The sequence below is a fragment of the Triturus cristatus genome, chromosome 3_2, assembly GCF_964204655.1.
Source record: "Triturus cristatus chromosome 3_2, aTriCri1.1, whole genome shotgun sequence".
In the NCBI taxonomy this organism is placed as follows: Eukaryota; Metazoa; Chordata; class Amphibia; order Caudata; family Salamandridae; genus Triturus; species Triturus cristatus.
Window position 1 is genome coordinate 1,133,886,277 of NC_140584.1, and position 20,423 is coordinate 1,133,906,699.

General features: G+C 43.2%; 1 protein-coding gene across 2 annotated transcripts in view; it reads left to right on the forward strand.

The window, feature by feature from the left end:
- The window catches only part of SGSM2 (small G protein signaling modulator 2), a 1,127,811-nt gene that overhangs the window by 604,996 nt on the left and 502,392 nt on the right, over nt 1-20,423 (forward strand). For both annotated transcript variants that reach the window (XM_085649947.1, XM_085649948.1), the window contains exon 3: nt 12,788-12,950. In XM_085649947.1, the coding sequence (XP_085506073.1) occupies nt 12,788-12,950 (163 nt within the window). The remainder of the gene's footprint in view (nt 1-12,787; nt 12,951-20,423) is intronic.

Here is a 20,423-nt window from a genome sequence, read left to right on the forward strand (position 1 = left end):
TGCACACATTTGTAACCCTGCCACCCTGGTGAGAAGTAATCCAGCCCAGCACAATTTCTTACATGAGATATTTACTTTACCACAGCATCTGGCAGAGAAGAGGCAGACGCACATGTTCCAGTAGGCGTTGTAATTCCACATTATATCTGCTCATCCAATGAGGCATGAACTGTCACTATCTGACTAGGATAATGCATGCCCCATTCTACAGTATATTGCTGCGTGCATCCTACACAGACTAATCTACATAAATCTCTCAGAACCCCCACACAGAAACAGCCATAATGGGGGTGCAGAAGGCCGTGCATAGCCCTGGGCCCTAGTGCCGATGCCCATGCGGCATCATTGGCAGGTAAACCCCTGTCCCCTTCCCCCAACACACACCTCCCACTGCAGCTTGCCTCAGACATAAGCTAGGGTCGTCACCCCTCTGTTTACCGGCTTGACCAGTTTTTTTAAGGCCTCAGACAGTACAAAAATAGGGTAAACCATCTAAAGCCGATCTGTTTCTCCCTATCAGTACATAAATAAAAATTGCTGTTATTAAAACAATACACTTTAAAATGTATTTTACAGTTTCCTTGATGACCCTGACTAATAATTAAATTAAACAGTGTGAAAGAAATCACCAGGAAGCACTTAACAGGTGCTCTCTCTGTGGCCTCTTCTGCTATGACTGGTAGGGCCAGAGGGCATGTTTGGGAGGGCCTGGCCCACCCGCTAGGACCAGGCCTGGTGGGGAGGAGGTGAAACAGGATGAGAGAGTCTGGCTTGACAGGGGGATCTTTGCAGTCCATTCCCAATGCAATTTTACCATTTTTTTGGCCCAGTAAATTCGGGTCGGCCCTCACGATTGAGCACAACACATTTTCACACAGAAATTCCACTCTGCACAACTTGTAATCAGAGCCCAAAAGTCATAAAACCCGCGGTTGTAAATGTGTGCAAAGGACAACATCCCAACACGTACCCATGTCCCTGCTGTGGACTGAGAGAATTCCATCTCAGGCCCGGTGGATTTCATGAGAGGACTGGGCTTGCGCCTGGTCGCCCTCTTCTAGGTTCTTGCCACTCCCAAAATCTGTGGATTGAACGAATCCAATGCAGAAAATGATGCTTTTTATAACATTTTAAAGGGAATGACCCGCATTGCACACATGGTGAATATGTTCACACATGCCCGGGAATGCATATCCGTCCACAAATTTCCACATACACATAAATATTGTGCAGATACACACACTGTTGTGCGCGCACACACACACACGCACATACACACACACACACACACAAAACATAACATACCTATGATTATGAGGACCGGCCATTGACCGTAGTGAAGTGTGTAATTACTATTCTAACTCCACACGTGCTTTGATGGTAGCGAATGTTATAAAGCGGACTGAGGCAAATCCAGCTACGCTTCTAGTTTTTTGATACACTCGCTCGAAAGTCCCTAAACACACTACGGGGACCGCTCCTCCTGATGCTCCGGTCCTCACAAAGATAGTGGTTATCAAGGTCCCCACAGCATGGGTTAGACGTGCCCACACACACACGCACACACACGCAAGCATACACTCACACCCATCATGCAGGCACAGCCAAACCGGTGCCAGAGCACAAGCAGACCCAGTGTCAGTCCATATATACCTTTTCAACAACTCAAACTCAGAATTTTTGTGTATGGTCACATTTGCCACACCTACTAGTGATGTGATATGAACTCCTTTATGTCTGCCCTCTGCTCTTTCTTTCTATGTAAAGTGTTCACTTTTTCTCTCTCACTGCACTCATGGGGTCTTTTAGATGTTGCCGGGTGGGCTTCCAGTCTACTCGGGCACTACAGGCCCCACCTCCACAACTCCGATGGGGACCTTCCCACCAAATGTAAAGTTTCCTGCAGGAGTGACAGGGCACCCTCATTGGATGTGGTGAAAACATGCAAATCAGGTCAGGCAATCGCGTCATGACAGCCAACTCAGCATTGTTTTGTTAGATCCCCAAAGTGGAGGCTATTTATGTGACACAAAATCACAATGCCACAGAATGCATTGCTAGTTTTCTTCTAGCGCGTGAGGGTCATTGCTGATTTTATCTTGCCTGAGATGGTGAATTTGGGCAGAAAAAAACAGTGTTGAAAAGGTCTTCCAAAATAGGACAGACTTTCTGACTAGCTAACCTGGCTGCCATCTGGGCAACTGGGCTGTGACCGAATAGTTCATTTGCTGGTTTTAGGTGGATGTCCCTTTCTGCCACACTATAAATGATCCCTCCGTCTCTTTGCAGATCTCTCGGTGCAGTCTGTCAAATGTGCATTGCCCTCCTTGTCATTCTATGCTCCCCACACTAGTTATCTGACACATAAGCAGCCCTTAAAATAAATAAACCATAATGTGAACACAAGCGGTGTAAAACTGCCTGCGGAATGGCTAACCATTTTTAGGTCGTACATGCGCTGTCTCTTTGAGACATGTCCTTTACAATAAGTGGACTTACAGCCCGCCCATAGATAACCATTTCTTAGCTTCAATGTCTTTTTCATATTCTTTGTTCCCATTTGTCATGACATGCATGCGTCCTGCCTCTTCTTGTGTTTGGCCCTCCACTGGAGCATAGACCAAGTACTTGTGTCCATCCACTGCTCCTGGTTTCGGAGCTACTTTTTTATTTGTGTTTAATCACTCCATATGAGTGCTTGTGTTTTCAGCCGCTCCTTTCCCCTCGTGCCCGCCCGCCCCCCATTCATGTTGCAAGTTATGGCTGAAGCGCTGTAGGATAAAAAGTTGATACTCCCTTTACACTCAGTAGTTGCCCCTTCCACATTGTGCTTACTCCTGCTCTTCCCTCTCTCTATTTGTCTTTCTCCCCACGCCCTGGATACAATTAGACTTTAAAACAGAGTTCCAAGATTCCAGAAGCCAATCCCGCCTCCCCCTTCTGCTGAGAGCAGCACTGCAATAACCTTTTTTGTTGTTGCAGTTTTCTATAACGCGAACTCAACCCAGAGGTCTTGGAGCTCTTTACATGAGCAACAGTTACATTACACAGGGATGCATTCATTTTAGGTCTTAACTATACATCACATGTGCTGTCTCTTCACCCCTGTTTTGTTTTTCTTGTCCCGCCCCACCTGCCAGACAAAAAAGCACTATGACGTGGCCACGTTTGTCACCAGTAGCGTTTTAAAAAAAATTCTTCACAGGAAAACTTTACTGACATTTTACAGGACATTTCAAAGAGAAAATCCAATGCCAAACCAATTGCAAAGTCTGTCAATTGAACAGCTATTGCAGGAAGAATTTCATGTCCTCAGAGCTGCTTATGAAACTGCTCCATCTTTTCTGGCAGCCAGGCTTCGGCATTATGTTTCTCCTTGCTCCCACAGTCTGCCAACAAACGGAACATCCCACGCCTCTGATGTTCTTGGATGGGAGACAGGTCTTTTGCAGCACCTTGCCAGAGAATCTATAAAAATATTCAGAATCACCTCTTATTCTGAAATATTCAGCAGGCATGTTTTTTCTTCATGCACTTTAACAGTTTGCAGTTACATTTATTAGGTGCAAAGAATTTCTTGGTTGCTTATCTGCGGTACAAAAATTGAATCGTATCAACAAGCATGGGAGGGCCAATGATAACTTGAAGGTGACTTGAAGGTGTACCGTCTGGGTGCACTTTGCACCATCCTTTTGAGATCCTATTACCTGCCTGACGATTGAGGCTTTGACTAAGAGATTCTGTGTAAACTGTTTTATTTCATTGTCTGCCTCCACTCCTTTTATTAAACCCTAAATATGAAAGTTGTTGTTACCTAGTCAGTTTTCTAGTTTTTTTTGTTTGGCTTTGCAGCTCATTAGAGTTATTACACTAAAATGTGTGTCTGTTAATTTCAAAATCGTCCTTTGACATCTGTGTTTTAAAAGGCTATAGCCACTCATTAGTTTACTCCCCTTTGTCCTTTGTCCTTTTTTCTGCTTATGACGACCTTTATTAGAGTCTAGCGCAATGTTTTACAGTCGAGGGTACCCTGCTATAATCTCCTTTCTTGTTGCATATTCAATGGTGTCGGTGTCTTTGGCGTTCTTTTGCTTGGGTGGAGGATTTTATTCTTGACCTGTCTATGAGTCTTGCTCTGTTTTCATGTCAGCTTTAGATCGCATCAAGCTTTTTCTAACTGAGTCCATCTCTTGATTAACTGTTACTGTTAGGCTGGCCACACTGTGGTCCAGTCAGCATCCTGCAGAGGCTTCACTTAATGAGGCAGATATTAACATGGGCTTAATGGATGAAGTTCTTCCTAAATTACAATTTTTACATTGCCCCTGATTCACAGACTCTCTATATTTATCCAAGATATGGGGTGATTTCAGCGGGATTGTTTGAATTAATTTCTAAAGGTGCAGCCTTTCACATGACTTAATTTTAACAAAGAAAGTATTCATACAGTCTTGAGGCTAAATGTGTTCATGTATATAAACCACGACCGCGCAGTTACCCAGAGGTAGTGGGTTCAAGGATATTTAGTCTCAAAGAAACTATACTTTCCTGTAAGATTAACATTGTGCCCTGATTCTCACGCTCTTTATGGGTGCACATGAACTACATACACGTTTCAACGCTTCTAGTGTTGTTCACCCTTGGCCTTCACCCTACTACTTGACCCATGCCTGTTGGGGAGATCAGGGTACAAACCATGTGTTACAATTTTCTTGCAAAATGTATTTGTCCTGGTGATTTTTAAATACATCTGTCTTTTGATAAATGATTGAAGAGTGAACAATATGAACTTTTTTATGAATATGTGTGGTTTACATACTAGGCACAAGGTACATAGTTTGAGCCCTACCGAACTTTAAAGAAAAACTTCAACCAGTTCTTTTGCAGTTTATATTACTAGAATCAGAACTTCCAGACAGGACATATGATGCCTGGGCCTACTACAGTTTCAAGCACTGTTTCTATATGTATGTGGGTTTTTACAGTTTCACTGGAGCCACCTTGTTCAATCTCGAATGACCCATATTTTAGTTTTTTTTTTTTAAATCTATACCAGCTACTCTATACCATTTATATCTCTGTTTTACATGACACGAGAATGAACATAAGAGATCTGAATTAAACTTGCCAGCAGTCCTGTTTATATATACTTAATCTCCAAATCAATTCAGACCTTTAACATTTTGACATGAGCGGTGTAAAATGTAAATGTAAATGTATGGTTTTTTATATAGCGCTGATCACCACTACGAGTATCTCAGCGCTGTACTCATACCACTGAAGGAACCCTTCCTGGCTTTCCATGTGTCCACTCCTGGGCACCCCCATGGTGAAGGCCAGGCATCCCAGCGCTGTTGGGGCCATTGTGGAAATTAAGCAAGCTATTGCCCAGAGTTGCAGCGTGGGACCCATGATTAGAACAGGCACTGAGGCGAGAATATCCGGTCCGCGGAATTTATAGCCCGAGACCCTGCCGTGACGAGAATCAAACCCTGGTCCCGGACCAGTGCTCTGCATCAAGGTCTGCCGCGCTAACCATTGAGCCACACTTCTCCACGTGTATATATCGCCTCCCTCCTCTCTGTTGAGCTCTACTAAATATCCTAGTTTTAGACTTGTAAACATCTCTGGATTAAGGTTAGTACTTCATGAGAGGTCACACCAAGGATCCCTTTTCCCTTTAGAGCAAGGGTTTCCCTTTTATGTTTAAGGATGTATTCTTGGCAGATCTTTATGATAACAAAGAGGGCTGGATCCTTGCCATGTTTTCAGGATGGCCACGGACATTAACAACTAATTCCATTTATAGCACTGTACTGTAAGAAAATGTATCACATGTGTAGATCCTGAATGTCTGGGAAGGATGCTGCCTTTGAGCATCCCTGCTTTAGAACCTCCTGCTAGATCAATATTTTCTGTAGAGACCTAATTACCTCTGAGACATCTTCAATATGACTTCATACACCAAAGCACCTTATAACATTCCAGAGGCAGGAACTGGCCAGGCACTGAAAACTGGTAAACACGAAAATCAGGAGACCCCCATCAAACTAAATAGATGACTATCTTTAAAGTACCTGAGATGCAGGAAAATATCCCACTGCTTTGAGAACAGCTGATGTTTGCCTGGGATCCACCAGTCCTCTTGTGGTTTACATGCAGAGCAGGGCTGCTGTTCTCTCTCCTCTATAAGTAATTGTCTGAGTAAAACCCAGACTACACTATCTAGAAAATACCAGAAGTGGGTGTACTATTCACACCTCGACCTGAGATGATTGGGGCTCTCTGCTTGGAGTGTTTGCATGCATTGTTAATCCATAGGTTTATTAAAATCGAGCTCCTTTTTGTCCCTGCCCAGTAGAGGGAACAATAAAAGCAGGGCTCTAAGATGAAAGATGTGCTCAACAGTAAGCCACAGAGAGCCAGAAGTGGACAAGGCTGAGTGAGTTATAGTGAGATTGAGTATGAAAAAGTGGAATGAGTCAGAGTGAGTGGGTATGGTGAGCCAGAGTGATATTAAAAGAGTCACAATCAGTGAGACTGACTGAGTTACTGAGAATTAATTAAACTGAATGAGAATGGCAGAGCCTGACTGTGAATGAGTGAGACTGAATGAGTCAGAGTGAGATTGAGTAAGTCAGAATCAGTGAGACTGAGTGAGTTTGAGTGAGTCACAGTGAGACTGAGTGAATCAGAATCATTCGGAATGAGTGAATCAGGGAATACGAGTGAGTCGAGAAGACTGGGAGAGACTGGGTGAAAATTAGTGAGAGTGATTGAGAATGAGTGAGTGAGAGTGAGACTGAGTGGCACTGAGTGAGAATGAGTGAGTCACATTGAGAAAGAGTGAGTCAGAATGAGTGAGACTTATCGAGTCAGAGTGACAATGAGTGAATCAGAACGAGTGGGATTGAGTGAATCAGAATGAGTGTGAGTGAGTGGGACTGAGTGAGAGTAAGTGACACAGAAAGGGTATGTGTGAGTCAGTGAGACTGAGTGTGCCAGAGTAAGTAAAAGTGAGTGCAAGTGTGAATGTGTGTAAGTGAATGATGCAGAGAATGAGTGAGAGAGTAAGACTGAGTACAAGTGAGTGTGTGTGAACCCCCAAACACTCAGAGTAGAAGTCAGGCTATTCGAGCCAAGCATTATGCCCCACAACTTTTAATGGTCACCAGCCACCACTGACTGCTCCCCACCCCCAAAACCTCACTTGCAAACCAAGAAAAACTCTGAAAAAGTAGATGAGTGCAGCAAAATTTAAAATAAGATCATTATTTGGAATAATCTTAAAGGAACAGTATTTATTCAAGGCAAGTGGAGGAGGCCAAGGTCGGGCTCATGCACCAGGTTCCTCCTGCCACCACCAGCACTTCTAACTCTGACACCTTTTATATAAACAGGTTTCAAATTTCAATAAACCTATCAGTTTGACCTTATTATTTACTTCAACAAAGCAGCACTAAATAGAGATATATATCTTGTTATTACATGGGGATGTAGAATTAAAAAAGAGATGTAGTGAGTGAATTAGGGCCAGGGTAGATTTGATAAATGACATTTCACAGTGTAGAGACCATTATGTGTCCTCAGATGCATGAAAGAAAAAAGGCCCCTATAAGGCATCCCTCCTGTGACATTTAGGCCCAGCTTCACTCATGTTTAGCGCTGCTGCTCCCGCACCACAAAGCAGAGCGAACAGCAATGCACATCAAGGTAGTTTTTATGCCAAAAGTTGGGCAACGTTAAATCACCCTTCAGTGCTGAACGCAAAACCCCATTAGTCGATGCAAGGTAGGTTGGTTGGGGTGTGGCCTGCGCCAAAACCATTCGAGTTCAACGCAGAGCCATATCAACTAAAGATGCACAGAGGGCAACACTAAATCATGTTTAGCATCACGCAAACATTTTGTTTGTAGCACATGCATGGAACATGCTATCATTGGCGCGCAGCGTATTTTAATATGGCACTGCGCATTTCTATCCCATTTGCGCAATGCAATGCTGCAGATTTTCACACTGCGCTCAGTAGAGGACATTGTAATAAATCTAGGCCTTATTGCACTCTGTTTGTCGGTAGTGTAGATGAAGTAATACATAATTCAGAGCTTTATTTAGAGTTGGGAGGACAGGATACTCTGTCACAAATGTAGCCGATGTCCCATGCCCGCCTGACACTTGTAATGCTTCACACGATATATCCGCCACATTTGTGACGGAGTATCACACCTGCCAAACTTGAAATTCAGCCCAACGTCTATGGCGCACTGTTCTTCTATTGTGGCTTGAAAGAGCATGCATATTTCTTGAGCGGCACAAGAGTTCCTTAGCATACACATAAGGGACTACAGTCAGGGCCGGCGTTAGGGTGGTTCTATCGGTGTGTTGTGTAAACTATGACTCAGGTGTAGTTCTACAAAGTTTGCTATCTGACCCATGGGTGACCCTATTGAACTAAGGGGCATATCAGCAACAACCTGCGATAATTATCGCTAAGCGCGCTTAGCGCTAGGATAATTATCACCGGCTAGCGTGGATTTTTATCACTGAGATAGCGTGCTATTAGCAAAACTTATCTCAAAAGCGATAAAAACCCTTGCGCTAACTGCCAAACGTGAGAGTATCGCTGGAAACCCAGCGATAATCCCACGAAGTTTGGCGATAGCTTGCTGATAGGGCCTCACATAATTAGCCATGATACCAACCTTCCATAGGATATCATGGCAAAGTCAGTTTCAAAGCAGGCGTAAGGAAAGTAGCGATAACAGAAGTTAACGCTACTTTTCTTGTCGCCATGCTGCTTTGCGTGAGGCTTGACAATAGGAGAAATGTCGCTTAGAGACATTTCTCCTGTTATCCTGGGGAGGAACTCCCACTTTGCATCTCATTAGAGATGCAAAGATGGGCGTTAGGAATTCAGGCGCTCAGGCAAGGTTTCACGTGATAGCGTGACCTTGCTGATATAGCGATAAAATTATCGCCGCTTTTCGGTCGAAAACGTCCACAAACGTGGCGATAATTTTATATCGCCGCCTTGTAGATATGCCCCTTAGTTCAATAGCTCTGATTGAGAAAAACAGGTTATTGTAGTCCACAGAACCCCACTCAATACATAGTTGAAGTGAAGCCATTGCTTTCGGGTTAGTAACAATCCCTGAAAAGAGATAGGGTGCATCGTGGTAACAGTAACCTGTTTCACTCTTCACAGCATCGCAGGCACAGTATTAAGAAAAACACACACTTTTAAACTAAAAGTGTTTATCACAACAGGACGGTCCTGTTTCTTAGCACATATACAAATAATTACATTAGATATTGTAAAAAACAGTGAGAAGGCACGTCGAAAACACAAAGAATAGAATGAATATTCCTAACATGGTTAAAATGTAAGCCAAACACCATACAGCCTACTTCTATGCGCTACCCTAGGAGAGCATGTAGGAGAGTAACTTGCAGTCTAGAGTTTCTCAGGGAGAAGCGGCACACTGCATGCTTTGTTGACAGCTCAGGCTGTCATTGTCGGAAGAGCTGTGGAGGAAGCATTCCCTGTGAAAGGCAAACAGATGTTGCAGTAGCAGCCTCCCTCAGGAACTCATCTCTTATCAGTGTCAGGCAAGATGCATCATCTTCTATGAGTGCCGGCAATAACCAAGATTGTCTTCGGACGGTATCTTGCAGGATAATCTATGGCGAAGGACCTCTGTACCTTAGGGGCCGAGTGGTGGTCCTTAAATACTAAACATTATCAGGGATGAAAACCTCTGATGTCATTTCTGAAATGTGGTACATGGAATATGGGTGCCAGAGAAAGGGTTTGAGACATATCTTTCAGGCAATGGGAGATTAGGGGACATCAGTTCAAATGATATCTCTTTAAGAAATGAAAATTAGATTTCTAAAGCTCTCTCCTGCCCTAAGGTATCTAGGCACTAAACTCAGAACAGAGAGAGATAAGATAGAGATGGTATTGTTTAAAAAGCCAGGTTTTGAGGGTTTTATGAAATCTAACAGGTTTTTTTTGTTTGTTTTTGTTGTTGGTTTTTTTTGCAGAGTTTTATATAGCACGAACTTGACCCGAATCAAATCAGGTATCAGAGCGCTTTACATAGCACCAGTTACATTACATGAGGACACACATTCATTTTTTATTAGGCAGAGGGAGATTAAGTGATTTGCCCAGAATCACAGGATGTTCAGCGTCATTGCCGAGACTCGAACCCAGTTCCCCAGGTAGGAGATCGAGCGCCCTAGCCGTTAGGGCAACTCCTCTCCCCAATGTTGATTCTCTTTCTTGAGATCGAGGGGGAGGAAGTTCCATAGTATGGTGTTACAGGTCACAAAGCTCCTCCCACCCCAAGAAGACTTTTTTTAATTTAGGGACTACTAGGTTGAAGGCTGCAGCACTGCAAAGCGATCTGGGAAGGATATACCAGTGAAAGCTTTGTCTGAGATATTCGGGGTCTATGCCGTGGAGTGCCTTAAAGGCGATACAGAGAGCCTTGGTGTCAGTGCGCCTAATGATAGGAAGCCAATGGAGGTGAGTCAGTGCGGAGGACACCGACTTCTATTTGAAAATGCCAAGAAGAAGGTGGGCAGCAGCATTTTGTAGAATCTGACTTTTGTTAAGGCATCTTTTCTGAATGTTTGTAAAAAGGACGTTAGAATAATAGCTTTTTGCAAGCATGAGTGCCGAGATCAGCTTTCTGTAGGTCCCGCGGAATAAGGGGGAAGAGTTGTCTGATACAAAAGGAAGCTGAAGTGATGGAGTTAAAATGGCCCTCAAAATATAATTTACCATCAAAGCCAATCCCTAAATTCTTGACCTTGGCAGCTTTAGTGGGAAGCGAGCCATGTGCTTTTGGCCCCTAACTTGGAGACCGAAAAGATGCCATGCTGCAAAACCACAAGTGAAGCTTTAGACAGTTGTGGGACATCCATTTGCTGACTTGGAGCATGCAATTACGGAAGCGAGTGGCGGTGCCATTCAGATCACTGGCTACGAACCCCACAATTTGGGTGTCGTCGGTGTAGGATACCACCAAAAATCCGAAGGACATGATCAGTTTGGCCAATGGTATCACAAAGAAACTGAAGAGGGTAGGGCTCAATTAATTATTTTTACCTAATTTTTATGTTGTACATATATCTCTGTTTGCTTCCTTACCGCCTGCCTACTTTGTAATGCAATTTTTCTTCTGTCCCTACGGTGTGTATGTAAAGCGCTCTGATACCCACGGGTCAAGCAAGCGCTATATAAGACTTTTTAAATAGATAAATAAATAATAAATTAGCCAGGAATGTTTCTTGATGGCCCTGACATGTCCATAAAGGAACAGTTGTTCAAGATTGGGTGTCTCATCAGGTGTTATATTTGAATCATTTTCAGAATGCCTTGACACTCTCTCAGTTGTATGAATGATAAGGACGGAGGACATTCATGTTAGCATTGTTTGTAACAGATATAACAATAAGTTGACAAAATCCGGAAGGATTGTTGTTCGTGATGGAGTTGGGACCTGACTGGAATGGGGTGGGACCTTAGGGACTCTACATTGGGTGCCACTGCACCGGGGCTGATGTCGGAGGGAGCACTGTGTGCTGAAGAGTTCATTCTGTGTACAGTAATTTTCAGGCAATAATAAAAATGTTGAGATACCTCGGACGAATAATATACTGCTGGAGAGAGATGGAGTTATGCCTAGTAGTAGTTTTAACTCATCATAATGTAATGTAGAGAGTTAAAATGCCTGCTGAAAAGCAGGTGTACTATCCAGATTTGTATTTTATGTAGATAGCTCAGTGGGTTACTGCTTTCGTCAGAGAGATCCTTTGTTACTTGCATATATGTAACAATCCTAATATAGCACAGTGAGCTAAGAACTGTCATCAAAGAGCCGTATGCAAACTCCAAGGTATAGGTTAGAACATTATGTTTTTTTTCCAATTGTTGCTTTGCATAATGTTGCGTATAAGGGTTCGTTTAGGCAGAAATAAATCTTTATTAGTAAAGCCAACCCCAACCACTGTGTTATGTTTTAAATCCTGAGTTTGACCTTCTACAAACCAAGCACTCTTAAATGATACTCCCTACCAGTCTGCATGACACGTGACTCCTACACCTTGGAGTCCTCTTTGTCTTATGTAACATTTCCAGTACACTGATTTATACATTGTCTCTGTATAATGTGTGTACCCTTACACCTTGCACTGATATGAGTAGCTATATAAAACAAATTAAATACTTATGCGAGAGTGGCTAGGGACAGAAAAGGGGCACTGTTAGAGGGTGGTAGTGCGGAAATCCATGGATAAGGCGGCCATTGGTGGCTACAAAGATTGTCCCACCAGTGCTAGAAGCGGCTGTGACCCCAGCTACCCCATGCATGCCTTTATCTTTCAAGATCATTAAGGGGTTTAATGTGTCTGTTGCAAATATTTGTATTTAAAAATCTGAAAGTCACAAGCAGAAAAGCGATTCAACGCTTCCCAATTTGGAGGTCTGTAATATGTGAGGAGTGAGAGACCATAGATGTCACCTGGCCCCGGCTGTGACCATGACCTCTCATCAGCCAGGTCTCCTCTGCTGGGATTTGTAGTTTCACCTTGCCTGTGACAAGCATCAGACCGATCCCAGCATCCTTTGCGCTGTTGGCTATCAAGCAGGGGCCCGTTGACCTGTGCGCTACCCAGCATCCGGTGCCGCTGTCCAGATACAGTTCATGCCATTGCTGCGCGCTGTTTTCATGCCTGATAGGTGGCTGTAATTCATTGTCGCGTCATTGTTTTCCAGGAGTGGTGGAGGCCTGCCTGCTTCACATGCTGAAACGGAGGACCGCCGGCTTCCTGCGGAGCGACAAGATCGCTGCCCTCTTCACCAAGGTGGGCAAGACTTGTGCCACGGCGAGCGACATTTGCAAGAAGGTCCAGGAGCTGCAGCAGCAGGTGGAGGGCAGGTAAGGCTGCGGGTGCATTTAAGACACCCCCTCCTCTCACACATGCCTTGCAGCATCATATTTGTCGTTTTCACTATCAATTCGATGGGATTTAAAGTGGAGGGGTAGAACAACTCTGTGCATTTTCATAACAGTTCAAGCTTTGTGAAATTCAAACCTTAGAAACGTCCTTTATTGTAAAAAATAAGCTGGTCGCATCTAAGAGCCCTCGCTCCCATATATTTTACCCGAGGTGGTGGATGTCCAGCGGCCACTCTTACATTTTTAGGTCTCGCCTGACCCAGCGCATCCGCTGTTCTGGCGAGACTTATTGAGAGGGCTCCAAAAAGTGCTACCAGGCCAGCCTAGAGCTACAGTGCATGTGCACGGGCACGCGCGCCGCGCTTGACGCGATTACTTTCACTTTCGCGGTCGCACGGCCGCTTTGCATAGCAAATAGGTCTCGCTTTTGGGACCTTATAAGTATTTAGTTATGCAACTGTTGCATGGCTAAACACTTATAAGGTCCCAAAGGCGAGACCTATTGGCTATGCCAATGCTTGTTTTTGTTGGGGTATGTCCTACCTGGGACATTCTGAATCAGGATGTCCGGGAAAGTCTGAAGGGATAAAAATTGCTTCAAGTAAAGTTAGGAAACTTCATATGCTCCGTAAAGGGTGGAGTTTCCTAATTCTGCCTAACTTCATGACTGCAGTTTTAATTTAACTTGCCACTAACTTAGAATACTTTTAACGACTTCCTGGAGCATACAAATCAAGGACTTCTAGATAATTATTGGAGAACAGTGTGTTTTCAACATTTTAAGACTGGAACAATGATGAAAACCAAACAAAGAAATACAATTTAAATGTAATTTCACTGGGTAAGTTGGGGTGGTCTCACAATAAAATTCACTATAAAGTTGTGAGAAAAGGTGGATCGTTCAATTACATCGGAACAAAAGCACCCGCCAAAACTGCATGGACTAGAAGGAGGATCTAACATTTGCATACACCGCTCATAGTTACAGGCAGGTTCTGCTCAAGGTGCCTTTCAACAGAAGACCTTCTTCAGGCATCCACCAGCAAGACAGGTAGGTATATTAAGGGATAATGGATTGTGTGAACCTGTGATGGGTCTATCTGATGCCTGTGGCCTGGCAGAGGACATTAAGCCCATCTCCAGTTAGAGAAGCTGTAGTTGGGCAACAGCACGGCCACTATGGCTCTGAGTGTGGGCTTTACAGTTTGCACATAGGATCCCGCTCTGTGATAGACTCTCTAGTTGATGCTACTTGCAGGGTACCTTCCATTTGAATGTTGCAAAGTTCTCCACTTCTGGAATGATGGACATTCCCCTCTCTTTCACTTGCAGTAGACTCCTGCAGGGGGATTGTTAGGTATTCCTACAGTTGCAGATAAAAGTCAGGCCTCATGCTATGAAACTGTTTAACAGACTGCAATATTTAAATATACACTAGAAAGCCAAATCACCTCCATATTAGAACTTGGATCTTACAGCAAGTATGATGTCCTTTCCAGCAACTGTACCAGCAAAACTAGACATGGCTGATAAGCACTGAAAGACAAGACATCAGAACTTCTTAACAGGAGCAACTAACAAGGGGGTGCCGTTGTTAAGCGATTTGCAAACAGCAATATGGATCAAGTAACAATAGGTAGACCTTAATGGGACCATGCAAGGTGACTTTCGGATCTTACCCAAAGGTCATTTTTAGAATATAAGTGCCATGAATGTGGTTTTACCATATTCAGAAACCTAAAGCGTGGGTGGGTGGGAAGGGTGGTGCCATAATCATGTAATCCTTGGTCCCTATGATAATGCTTGGATGTAAATGTTCTGTTATCTTTTGAGCGTATCATACCACACCGTTTCTAAGAACTCCATGCTCCAGATTCTCAAAGCTGTTCAACTTATATGTATGTGTGTATGTATGTATGTATAGTATTCTATAGCGCAAACCTAGCTAAAAAGACAGTGCAGCGCTATACCGGGTAAAACAAAAATATAAAGGAGCAATAGGAGAGGTAGCTGGTTTGTGGACTGTCAATGCATTGTGATGTAGTGTTGTTTTAAGAGGTCTGTCTTCAACTATTTCCTAAACTGAAGCAGTGATGGGATATTCCTGGTGGATAGGGGGATGATGTGCCAGATCCTATGTGCATCGATGGAAAGGCCTGCAGCCTTGTTCTTGTTTTCTTTAAACACTCCTTTGTCTGTAGTCTGATGGTGTCCTTGCTGCTGGTATGCCGATGGGTGAAGCCACATGTTTTAGTGATTTAGACCTCTCCATGGCTTATCACCAGGGCAAACTGCACCCAGACTCCAGATGGCTAACGGCCTTTACCTCACCTATGGGCACTTTGATGTTCCACCGTGTGCCTTTTGTACTTGCATCATCAGCAACTGTCTTTCAAAAGATTATGCAGCAAGTTTTAAGATAACTTAAAACCCTTTGCTTTCAAGACAATGTATTGGTTCATGGAGCTCCTACTGAGGAACATGACAAGACATTGAGGAAGTACTTTCTAAATTCAAGAATGCAGGATTAACTTTGAAGAAAGATAAATGCAATTAGGTGTAGGTGCAGTAGAGTATCTGGGGCATACTATTTCCAAAGATGGTGGTTTTAAACCCAAAATTGGCTTACTGGAAGCCATAAGAGATGTCCCTGCTCCAGAAAACAAAGAGGAGTTCTATTCCTTCCTAGGTTCGGTAGAATATATGGCCAAGTATGTGAACATTTCTGCCGATTTAACTTTCAGCCTCAGAGAACTGATAAAGAACAACACACACTATCAGTTTTTAGATGAACATCATGCCTCATTTGTGAAAATAAAAGATGCCATTCTTTCAGCTCCCTACTTATGCAACTTTGAACATAACCGCGAAAACATACTAACAACTGATGCCAGTAAAAAGGGTTTTGTAGCCACCATTTCCCAAGTAATTGACGGTAAAGAAAAAATTATGACCTTTGCCTCGCATACCCTTACAAAGTCTGAAATGAACTACTCCGTAGTTGAAAGCCCTAGCGTGTTTCTTGGCAGTCAAACACTTCAATTATTTCTTATGGGGTATACAATTCTGCATACGAACTGATCATAAACCCCTCACATTCATGTGCAACCCTAAAGACACATCTTGCAGTACTCCACGCATAGCTAGATGGGTGTTAGGATTAGAAAGCTTCTGTTTTAAAGTTCAATATGTTCCAGGCAACCTAAATTCTGCAGCAGATTTCCTTTCTAGAGCACCAATAAACAAGGAGGAGCAATTTGATACTATAGAATACCTCATTCTGCAAGTCAACTCTGCAACTATCACGTCTCAGGAATGGGTAGAATGTATGAGTAAGGTCATAACCATAAATCAACTTAAAACATAGACTTTGTAAGGTTGACACAATTCTATTGATTCTATTAGTGACAATATCAGGAAATTTTAGGAAGTCTGTCATGAACTTAATATAAACCAGAATCTCCTACTAAGAAATTACAAAACAATACCACCCTTTGTTGCAGGGATTCTGCTCATGCACAGAACTATGCGCAGGAAACCAGGACCTCAGTGAATTGTGGTGTACCAAAAACTCACCTCAGTACCCAGAACCCCTATCCGACTAACATCAGTGTCTCATTCGTTCTCCGTATCATCTCAAAGCTACCAATGATTAGACAACCCAGAACAAGCGACTTAGAGTACTCTCAGGAATGGTGGGAATCAGAAACACCTTTTCGTTATTATTCTCATATCAGTTCACAACAAGAGTAATCAGAGACACTGTAAAGTTGAACATGTTTATTTTTAACTACGTGCCCTAAGATGCAGTACTTTGGCTAACATAAGCAGACAAATTATTAAAAACAAAACCATTAGCATTGTTATAATACCATAGAAAATGAAGGGAGAAATCATATTACAAAAGATAGTGGAAAACAACCACCCTCCCTTCGCTAGTAAGCTAGTTTTATGAAACTAATAGAAGGTCTCTAGGCTTGAATGGGGAACCCCATACCGTCAATATCAGCTTAGGTGAATCACATCACAGGATCAGCTCTGCTCTGTGTCTGGAAAAGGTTTTCTCCAGGTGTTTGGATAATGCATGCAAATGCAATATTAAAGGCACCCGAGTTTCAGATATTTGCAGCTGTGTGCGTGTTATGGCTAGAGCATGGGCCGATCAACATGAATTCAAAAGCATACATTGTTATTTGACCTTGACGGTTTCTGCACACAGTGTTCAGACTAAGGTCGCATTACACGTCTAGGGATGTGAACAACAGACCGTTCTCATGTGAAGAAAAAGCAAGCAAGCAGTTTTTCTTATAATAACAGCTACCTGCAGTGTCATGTGCAAAAGCAGCAAAAGTGTCAAGATGGCGTTTTACATCTAAGGCGCTTATGCTAACATAGCAATGTGTGTACACGGAACTCCATCTCCACTACACCCTCCCTTGATCGGACCACGAACAAAATAGGAAAGCAAAGTAGGAACGCAGAGTTCAAGTTTGATAGAGACAGAACCAAGTTCATGTATTGCCAATCCATATAATTGGTAGTGACAGTTCGAAAATGTGTTCGAAAAAGCATAAAAATTAAAACATCTCACAGAGGCCTGACATAGCCTAAAAGTAGAGTAAAAAAGAAAAAAATTAAAATAATTGCTTTTGGACGTGCGGAAGAAGGACTACTAACAATTTAATCCATCAACGTGTAAGCACAATAAGTAGCAACTGCCTCCAAGAGAAAGTAATTATAATTTTCAGTAAAAGTGTCCGCCATCCAGTCAAGCAAAGTAAATGAGCATACATGTTCTTCAATAACTGAAGCCTCTAGCACAATCAGAGGACAACTTGCGTGTTCTTCAAGATAACTTCTTGCCAAGAAGTCACATGTTGCCGCATATATATCCCAATTCCCTAGGACTCCATGTTCCGCTCCACAGGCCACAATCCCGATGCCAGTACAGTCCAACTCATGAGCCACTAAGGGACTCATTAGTCGATCATAATCCGGGGCAGGAGACGCCAAGTTCGGTAGGCACAAATCCAGAGCCCATTCGAATGGACAATCTAGGCAATGGAAAACAGGTTGCACGCAAGTAAAGTAGGAGAACTGGAAGGATAATCCATAGGCTACGCTTAAAGTGGCCAGTGGTAATGTTCCATAGTATTCTAGCATCCGGTTACGCAGTTGAGGCAGCCGGGGCAGGCTGTTGTGTGATACATATCGTGCAGCCATTGCACAGCAAGCAGACCAACAGGAGCACACCAGCCGCGAGGGCGAGAATCAATGGAAGCCCGCCGAAGACGCTGGAAAAAATAGAATGAAAAAATGCCGGTATCACACCAAATATTGTTTGGAAGGAGGTCACGAGGCCGGAGCCCACAACTTTGAAAAAATGCACCAAGCAAGTTGTTGACGAGGCATTGAATATAGTATGAATCAGAGCACCGAAATGAAGGGGGAGATCAGTGTTCAGAAGCGCATGCACCTCGGTGCGGGTGTTTGCCACGTGAAGGACGAATGTTTCACGGGAGGAAGTCAGTGCGACTTCTTTTTGAGACAATAGAGCCCTTATTCTGTTCATCTTGTTGAACTCTGCTTTCAAGGTTGGGATTGAAGGCCAGATGGATACATCCAGCCTCCCATGCAGGGGTGGAAAAAGGACATTTTTACAGCAGACTACGCGTTATGAGACAGTTACAATGTACGGAATTCCCACTAGCATCCCGCAGCATGCATCATTATTTAAAAGCAAATAGCTACCGTTAGCGAACAATGTAAAAGTGGGTGTAATTGCTGGCACAGGATTTCCCTTCAGAATGCAAGCTAAATTCGGTGCCTGAACGTTGCAGGCGCCATGCAATTGGATGTGCCTACAGACTACTGATTGATCAGGTGTGGAAGTGCATTCCTCTCCTTTCAAATAAACCTCTTTACCCTCTCTCATGCATCTGTATGCAAATGGGAGTGACCAAACTTCATGCAGAAAAGCAGTGCCCAATGGTTCATATCTGCCTAGGGCATAATGTTTCATGCGTGAACTGAACTTAAACAATAGAAACGGCAAGGTGATTAAACCGTGGATAAGCCACACAGCTGAGTTCGATTCGGCCACAGAGAAAGGTAACGGTTCTAACTTTTCAATATGCAGTAATGAGTATGTTGCGTCTTTCATGGACATGAACTGTTGTTTCGCAGTCAAATTAAACAGCAGGAATAACGAAGATGTATTCATGTAGTCCCAGTGAACTTTTCCAGCTTTCAATGTTTTGAAAGTTCACGCAAACTGCATAATAGACCACAATTGATTCTGACCATAGTATAAAACAGACATATCATCCTGTACAATATCCACAACAGATGAAACAATATTATCTAACGTGTATATTCGGGAAGAAAGGGTGTTAATGCTATTATCGATGACAGCTAGCACTTTTTCCAAATTTTCTTGATCAATATCTCTTAATCTAGAAGCAGCTTCAATTTGAGATAATTTCCAAACTTCATTATAAATAGCATACACCCATCTTTTGGACCTGACACCCACAGGACCCTTAACAATCATTTAAATCTACTTTGTCATGCAATTTTGATAAGTGAAGTTTAACAGATGCTAAGGTGGAATGTTGCAGCCTGTTCTGACATAACTTCCCCACAGAATAGGTAGTAACAGAATGGGAAGATTCAAATCGGGGGTCCACTCTAACCTGTGTGTAGCCAGGGTATAGACCCAGAAAACAATGTTGACAGGAATCTGACCTCTTCTGGCATATCAACCATCCTTCAGGATCTAAGTTGGAAATGTTGAAGGATGTATGAGTAACATGTGACTGCAACGCATCAAGGGACAGATCTGTGTGATTATTCCATTTTGGATAAGCGTCCAGATCAGGAATAGAGGGTGAATTAATCTTTTTATAAGTAGCCAATCCAAAGCAGGTGGTTTGAAAAATGGTAGAATTAAAAAACAACATGTGGTTTGGGATAAGGCAAGCACGATGCAGAGCTTCTGTACCTTGTACCTGCCATGCTTTAGAACCCCAAACGGATTTAAGATCAATGGTATCTTGCCACAGCTCACAGCCCCCAATAGCCAATTCATCCATAAAGGACTTGGAATACAATAATTTAGTGTGGGTCAGTCTAACTTTAGAAGCCTTCTAGGGAGATTTTTAAGTGCACGTTGAACGCTATACAGATGGGCCAACCAGTTCCTGCCAGTACCTAGAACTCTAGCTGTCAGGGATTGCTTTAAGTCACGGTTCATTCGCTCCGCAAAACTATTGCCCTCAGGCTGGTATGGAGATGAAAATTTGACTTGGACCCCCAAAGATCTCATGGCGTATTTGTACGCCTTCGAGGCGAACGCAGGACCTTGGTCAGAATGAAGGGTACCACATGCAAAAATTCTCACAAAGACACGCAAATCCCTGATGACAGTTCGAGCATCAGCACTCTGTTGTG